Below are 8396 nucleotides of genomic sequence, written 5' to 3'. Positions count from 1 at the left end.
TATCCTACATACATATACAGAAATTAAAGTGCAACAAATAAGTTAATCGTATCACTTCATTGTTATCAAATCAAGTATAAATGTACAACAAATAAAAAAGGAAAAAAAACTTAAATAAATAAGTAAATAAATAAATAAATAAATAAATAGTATTTTTACCTCAGTAGTGGAGAGAATATGGTCACTTGGTGCAGCAGAACATTATTTTTTATCATTATTATTACTATCATCATTATTACTATTATTCCCCCAAAAAAACTAAATCAGAAGGAAAACTGATTCACTGCGTTTCAGTGCAGCGAGGAAACCAGTAGCTATAGGCTTACTATTGTCTTTGTCGTCATCCTCATCACTGTCCCAAAATATATGATGCCATACTGTATCTAGATGCCAGAAGGAAGTATTATTGTCTCCATCCAGAGCAGACAGAGGAAGAGGAATTGAAGAATTTTTGAGGAAGTGCATGCGTAGATCAGTTAAATCCTTGAGTGGGCAAATCTCAAGGAGAAAAATTGTGCTATCTTCATCATCATGAATAGGCTCCAAGGGAAAGCAAGGTGGGGGGGAAGTGAGAGAGGGGGAGGAGGGAAAGCAAGGTCATAGTGTGACCAAAAATAGATTGTTTGTGTCTGCAGTTCAGTCTGTAAGGATAAAGGTAATTTATGTCTGCAGTTTTGTCTGTTGTTTTATCAATGCAGGGGGTCATGCATCTAGGGGACTGAGAGGAGAGAAGGGGCCTTTGAAACAGGCAGACTCATAGTGCTTGTTCAGGTAACTCTTGAGCGCGAAGGTCTTGTTGCAGCGTTTACACTTGAAGTGCTTGAAGGCCGAGTGGGTCTGCATGTGAGCGCGCAGGTTCGAGCGGTCTGCGAAGGCCTTCCCGCAGTGGGCACATCCGAACGGCTTCTCGCCCGTGTGAGAACGCATGTGGCCCTGTAAAAGCCAGGGTCGACTGAAGGCTTTCCCACACACGTCACATTTGTGTTTGAGGTCGTGAGTGAGCAGGTGCATGGCCATGGCGGGCATGGACACGTACACCTTACCGCAGGTCGGACATTTCTTCGCCAGCTTACTGTCCAGCGAACGGTGTGTCTGTTTGTGCCGGCTCAGGTTGGAAGACGTGGCGTAGGTTTTTCCGCACTCGTTGCAGGTGTGCCTCTGGATGGTCCTGGGACTGCTGATGGCTTTCCTCCTCGAGCGGCCGTCGGTGATATAGAAGGCATCGACCGTGTAACCCTCGCTCACGGCGGCGTCTCCGTTGATGTAACCGTCTGTGATTTCTGAGCTGGGACTGTCGGGGGACTCAGAGTCGGGGGCCCCGTAGTCACTGTGTATACCATCGTAGAGGGGGTCGGGGGAGGGCACCTTGATCCCACCATCACTCTCACCATCGTACACAACGGGGCTGATGTAGTCACTGATGTAACCAGCTGACATGGAAAAAGAAAACAGATATAGGTTATATACTGAGGTGGAAGTTAATATAACAAATGGGTTTACAATAAAGCCTGGCAAAGATACACAAATTCAGACTAAAGTATTTGTCCTTGACCTAGCTATGACTTAACTTCATAGCTGGTAAATTTTCTGTTTGTAAACTATCTGAAGAGGTACAAAGGGGAACAGGCCCCAAAATCCTACCCCACCACATTAGAAACCCATGGTTATAAATACAAACAAAAAAAACAGTAGGAAATGTGTTAGGCATTCTCTACTGCACGTCCATCCAACAGAGACACAACAGAGACACAACAGGGGAAAACGTTTGGATTAACGCCATTAAACTGCTGTAGCCAGCTGGACAGGAAGACCAGAGTGAAATCAGATCAGTCTTATTCTCAAGCTTATCCATCATCACAGAGACATTAATGCAGAGTTTCACTATACAGACCAGCATTACACTGTCTGAATTGGTGGGATTGAATAAGTGCTTACTCATTGATGTAAGCTATACCATTAGCGATACAAAGTTTGTCTTATACGTCTATGTGGTGTTTTTTTCTGCCTCTGCATTCCACTTGAGTGCATGTATTTTTAACAGAGAACATGGTGATGATGGGTTGACATGAATGTTCCAAACCAGCTTGTTTATTCAGCCAGTTACTTGTTTCTAAAGTGTTACTCTATGTTGTATGTAGAAACACAATTAAAACAGTCACTAAATGCTCTGGATGGACACAAATGCTTTCCTATAAACTGAAAGAACAGGAAAGTCAAGATGGCAAGGCAATAGGTGAAATAGAAACTTCCTTAAAGATCTGATCCTCAGATTTTGTTTTGTTCCAGGACACCTAATCCCACATGATCATCTCTGGTTATGTACAGTATATGTATTGTTCTGTCTTTAAGAAGCACTGAGTGTCAAGTCATCCTCTTACTCTAAATGTAATGATAAAGACTAATAAGCTGCTACCTGTCAGGTGTAAAAGGACAGAATCATATTTTATATTTATTAAACAAGACCCATCCCTGCATTTACCCTGCATGAGTAGTTTGGGATGATTCTCAACTCACAATCAAAAAGGAGCAGCAACTGTTACAACTTTGAACAACTTTTAACATATGTGAAAGTCTGAATCAGCATATTGTAACACAGAACATCTGTCTCATGCGCATGTGGCCTGTAGTGCAATATATTAAAAAAAAGCCTGCAGTATTAGTCAGAGATAATTCAGCAATATACTTCCTCTCACTTCTCAAAGGTTGCAGTTTAAACACCTCCTCTGAGGAAGATAAATGCACACCCTGACCCTGAACTTGAGAAAGCTGATTTAGGCTGTGAAAATGAGCATCAGCACCATGGACAGATCCAGTGCGGTACAGGTCGATGGCACAGTGACAGCAAGGCTGCTGCACAGGCTCAGTAAATGCAGGCAATACTGTGGTGGTTTTTTATTTTTTTTTGGGGGGGGGGGGGGTTACAGATCAGGGGGATGGCAAGCCTTTTGGGCAAAGTACAGTTGCTGACACTCATTCTAAAACTGTGTAAATATATAAATATATGTGTTTCTTTCAAATTCAGCTTGTGAAAATGAATACATATGTTTAAATATAGAAATGCATATTGTGTCTTAATAAAGAAATACACTGTTACACACATCACTGTACAAACAGCACATAATTACATACTATCTAGCATAATTACACACATTATAAAATACCTTTAGATTTGGTTGCTGGGTTTTTAAGTGTGGATCTACAAGTGTGTCATTATACCTTTTCAGCTCATTAAGTGTTTGTTTTGTTTACACAGGGACATTTATTATACGGCACTTTGTGTTAAACACACTTGCATAAACACACCAATCAGTTTTTTGAAGCTTACTGTCTTTGAATCGATTATTTGTGTGACAGCATATGTTTGGTTTGGTAATTGAATAAACACATTGATAGGTAAATTGGTTAAATGCAGACTAAACTCTCCCCGAATACAGGCAGCCATACACACAACTGCAGCCAACCAATAGTAAGAAAACATAGCTGCTGTTTATCACAGCAAACAACAGAGAAACCCAGATTATATGTATGATGTACAGGAAACTTATGATCAGTTGGACACAAGAAAAGACAGACAACTGTGGTTCATAATATGCATCATCAAAAGATGCATTCTTGTAAACAGTAAGATGCAGAAGCAACACACTCTATGTGACATTGCACATCTTTCTGCATACGATAACAGCTATGTCTACTACATATCTGCCATCTGAATACACAGTCCATCACACGCAACACAAGGAACACAGGTGGGATATGAATTATTCTAAAAGCCAGTTTGTTCAAGCAGAGAGTTGTTCCTAATGTGGCGTTATGGATAGAGCCTGTGCTGTACTGTATGTAGATGCTGCATTAAGCTGTTACTATCAGATGTTAGAGATGGAGACAAAAGGTGGCCGGGACAGGCAGTGTTGCACAGCGCTGCTGCTGAGGTGGCAGATCTCATGTCAAGTCAGGCAGGGCTTGTTAACCTCGACATTATAAATACACCACTGACAGCTTTTTGCTTTATGAGCAGAGAAACGCAGGCAAGACATGCATAGAATACATATGCTTATGTGCAACAAGGTGTCGATGACATTGAGGTGGAGGCGAAGCAGTGGCTGAATTTACATGGCAAAAGCATCTCTGGTTTTCTGTGTAAAATGTGACGCACACAGTTACAGGGTGTCGGGAAGTTCACAGCTTTCAGGGGCAAAGAGGCTGCACTAAACAATGAATCACACTGTCTTCAGGATAATTACAGCGGGGCCCTGCATTGTTGCACTTGAAGAGAAATCTTAAACATTAATATAAGATAAGAAAGTACCCATATTCAACAATTATACCAAGACAGTCCAATGATTCCCCTCAAATACAAACAGGACTTCCATTCAGAATATGTTACTATGAACTTATATTCAACAGTTCACCTGTGACTGTAAAGTGAGATAAGAGCAGTCAGGGATGTCAATTCTGTTTTTGTGATATTGTTCATTATTGTACATATTACACAATGTTGGCTGGTGGAAATGTTCCTGGCCACAGCATTGTTGTGCTGCACCTGAAGGCAGTTGGTTGACAATATTATACAGTTTTTAAATGATATAATGTTATCAAATAGTGTCGCTGTGTTCTGTCAGTTTATCTCTACATAAAACATCCGCACACAACCTACAGGACACAAGGGTTTCATGCAACATCTGAAACGTCAGAGGCTTCACACTGAACTTGCAGAAGCATGTCCAGACAAGGACAACACTCTGACTTTGACTGAGCTCTTTCCTTCGCTAATTCCCCTAAACCAAGTGAAAATGGACCAGATATTTATAACAACTGCCCTGTCTTTATCTCTTTTAACCACATAGCATGCTTGGGGTGTGGGTGGGGGGTGTCCCAGATGACTTATGAGCCAAAATCAATGAAACATGGGACATGCTGGATTTAGTTAATTTCTCAAGTGACCTTTCCGCTCCAGTGGCAACTCAACCGACCAAATGCTTAAAATCAAGCCTGCTTTATCTTAAATACTCACGGTGTTAGATGTTGTTGTGTGGTAACACTCCTGGAGCAGGATGTAGTGGTTATTGAGATTGGCATCCCTTGGTGATTTGATTGGTTTCCATCTCATCTAATCATTCTTTGTAGTCATGAATTACTTATTTTGCAGTGGATTGCTTAGTGCAGCGGCTTTGAAGCTTTTATTGCCCATCAGAAAGGTAATAACTACGTGATAGCTCTGTGCTGTCTGCAGTTGTTCTGTAATCAATGATTATAGGCTACTTATCTGTCTGGAGTACACTCACATCACCCAAGGTAGCAACAACACTGTAATACCTTTCAAATGGAAAGGCCAATTCACCGGATTAAGAGAAAAGAGAAGAGGTACATGCAAAACTGAAATAGTATATATATTGATAACTCCTGATACACCAGGAGTCCCCGTGTCCATATTTTGTAAAGATAACTTGCAGCCACTATTGGGATCAATTTTAAAGAACAATCACATCCCTCCAGGACACAATAGGTAAATAGCATGGCTAAAGTCTTGCCTGTTAGACCGACTTGTTTTTGAGACACCTGTTAGTGCTCGCTGTGAAGGCAGCAGCCTGACCTACCTTTGTCATGGAGCCGCAGGCTGAGGTCTTTCCTGTGCCGGTAGACGTTCTCCAAATCCGCTGCGGTGGAGAAATCATCCAGTTTCACCTTTTTCACCAGGAAAGACCTTGGCATTGTGGTGCGACACCGACACACACACACACTCACTCACTCTCACACACACACACACACACTCACTCACTCACTCACGCGCGCGCACACACACGCACAGAAACACACACACACACACAGTCAAAAGCACAACGACACACACTCAACAACACAGCCGTTTGCCGGCGGCTTGGCCAGCGTGCTGATTCGCCCGTTACACACCAACAGGACGGGCGGACCGGAGGGAAGATTGTCTTCAGGTTGTCGGAGGGAGCGCGAACTGTGAGTTGATCCGGTAAAAAGGGTTATTTTAGTTATGATCTCCTTTCTGTTTCTGTCTTTCTGAGTGTCCTCTTTCTCCCCGCTTTAGTCCGCGTGCAGCGAGGGTGAGAAATGCAACTTCAGCACCGGACAGCTCCCTCCGGGGGGGTGCCTCGCTCACTCAAGTGCTCGCGAGCAGCGGGCAGAGGCTCATGAGCAATCAAAATATAAATAAAAATAAAAACAAAATAACACGCGGTGGAAGGCACCCTGTAGCGCGTGTAGCTTTCCTTTTAAAGAAGATGGAGAAGGAAGAGGAGGAGGAGGAGGAGGAGGGAGGGATGCGAAGAAAATAAGAGGGGTGAAAAAAAAGAAAGGATGATTTTGGAAGCTTTTTTAAAAAAGAAATGTTGGACACCTTGTCCTTCCTTCTTTGCCGCAGAAATAGTCCTTAACTCCCGTTTAGGACGACCACTCAGGTGGGTAAAAAAAAAATATATTTATATCACAGTAAGACTCCAAATGGATCAACAGCGTCCCCTCTTTCTCTTTCTGTATCCCTCTCTCTCTTCCCCTCGGTGTCTCTCTTTCTGCAACGTCCGCGAGGTGTCCCCGTGTGTGGCGTCTCGCGATCAGCTGTTGGCATTTATACGAGAGAGAGTGAGAGAGAGAGAGTGAGTGAGAGAGAGAGAGAGAGAGGGAGAGAGAGAGAGAGAGAGCTTAATTTAATCCATCCCACATCCCCGGGGAGCGGCGACTGGCCCGGATGATTTATTGAAGCTGTTATCACCCCCTATTTCTCTTTCTTCCTCTGTCTTTCATTCTCCTTCTCTCTCTCTCTCTCTCTCTCTCTCTCTCTCTCTCTCTCTCTCTCTCTCTCTCTCTCTCTCTCTGAGTTGTGTGTGTGCGTGTGCGTGCGTGTGTGTGTGTGAGGCGAGGCGCCATGTTTAGGAAAGATAAGAATGGGAATTTTTTGTTTTTTTGCAAGCACTCATCGATTTAATTCAACTATCTGCAGCCTGTAACACGAATTTTAAATATTGTCCCATTGTGATTTTTTTTTTTTGAGAGTCCACATACTTCTTTCTTGGTTCTTCTGTTCTTTTATCATCTAGCCTACTAAGCATATTCTAAGCTTTGCTTTTTTTTTTCGCGATGACATGGATTATATGGGGGGGGGGATATTAACTAGCATGCTGAGAGCCTCGTAATTATCATTAATGTGGCCCCGAAGGCAAATGGGTGTAGACCAAATGGAGTGTTTTACAGGGACTGCCGGATTAATATGAGCGTATAGAGTCCAATCTGCTGCGGGGTCACACTGGGTTCACTGCAAGTTTTACTGCAAGATCGAGCACTGTCTCCTCTCCGTGTCGAAATTATGTAACAACAAAGATAATTAGAGGAATACATGAATCATCTTCTGTGTAGACTTTCTTTATTCAGCATCACTCTCTTTCTGTTCTGTCTCTCTCAGTATCCTAAATGTAGATTTATAACATCCTTTTTTAATCACAAACAACATGTAACTCTTAACAGAGAACAGCAAAAAAAAAAAATCAATCCATCTTCAACCGCTTGTCCCTGTCTTGGTCGCGGGGGGGCTGGAGCCGATCCCAGCTGACATCGGGCGTGACACAGGGTACACCCTGGACAGGACGACAGTGTATCGCAGGTCACATAGAGACACACAGAGACAGACAACCATTCACACCTACAGGCAATTTTTCAGAGTCATCAATTAACCTAACATAAAAAAATAATAAAGACATACATTTTTAAAAGAGATGCATAAAACTAAATAAAAATAAAAAGCAAAGACTGAGACCAAAGAACAAGAAGACAAAAATGCATAGGCCTATAACGACACACACAGGTGCCAAATGCTGTTATCCAAGCCTAGATATGCATATGCAATATACTGTTATCCCCAGTTATGTTTGTCCCACCTGTCAGACGCTACTCAAGAGTCCTGAAAGGACAGGCTCCCCGGTGTTTTCCACTGCCTATTAAGAATCAGGTACACCACAGTGGGCAACTTGTATTGTCCCCCGCATACAACCTTGGTTTGAAGTGTAAATGTCCCCAGAATTTTCAGTAATACGTCAACGGACCCGCTTCCAAAAGTCCTGGATCTCATAATGTAATTTTATAAGTTTCAAAAAGAAGAGACACATGCTCTGTTTGTCATAATGCAGGGGTCATAACAACAAGTCCTCAAGGGCAGAAATATAAATATATTAATATATAAATATAACAGCAAACAAATATGTTCTACAGATATAGTGGTGTAATGGTGTTCTGAGCAGAGGAAGAAGTCACTCTCCCTCTGTGTGTTGTAATCCGAGCTTCTCTGTTGTTTGTTGTAATAGATGGTCTGGCTGCACGTTCATATTAGTGCAGGGCTGTGAAAAAGCATCATTATTTCACGTATTGGTGAGAGCCATGTG

General features: G+C 42.4%; 1 protein-coding gene across 1 annotated transcript; it reads right to left on the bottom strand.

The window, feature by feature from the left end:
- Positions 1-702: 702 nt before the first annotated feature.
- Positions 703-5709, bottom strand: LOC310950223 (transcriptional repressor scratch 1-like; the record flags this gene model as incomplete). The annotated part of the gene is made up of 2 exons (XM_083917917.1): positions 703-1430; positions 5595-5709. 2 exons carry the CDS (start codon positions 5707-5709, stop codon positions 703-705), a joined length of 843 nt encoding a protein of 280 aa, XP_083774043.1.
- Positions 5710-8396: the final 2687 nt, after the last annotated feature.

The sequence above is a fragment of the Echiichthys vipera genome (assembly GCF_963691815.1).
Source record: "Echiichthys vipera genome assembly, chromosome: 8".
Taxonomy (NCBI): Eukaryota; Metazoa; Chordata; class Actinopteri; order Perciformes; family Trachinidae; genus Echiichthys; species Echiichthys vipera.
The sequence above is the reverse complement of the archived record's forward strand: the minus strand, read 5'-3'. Positions and strand labels throughout refer to the sequence as shown.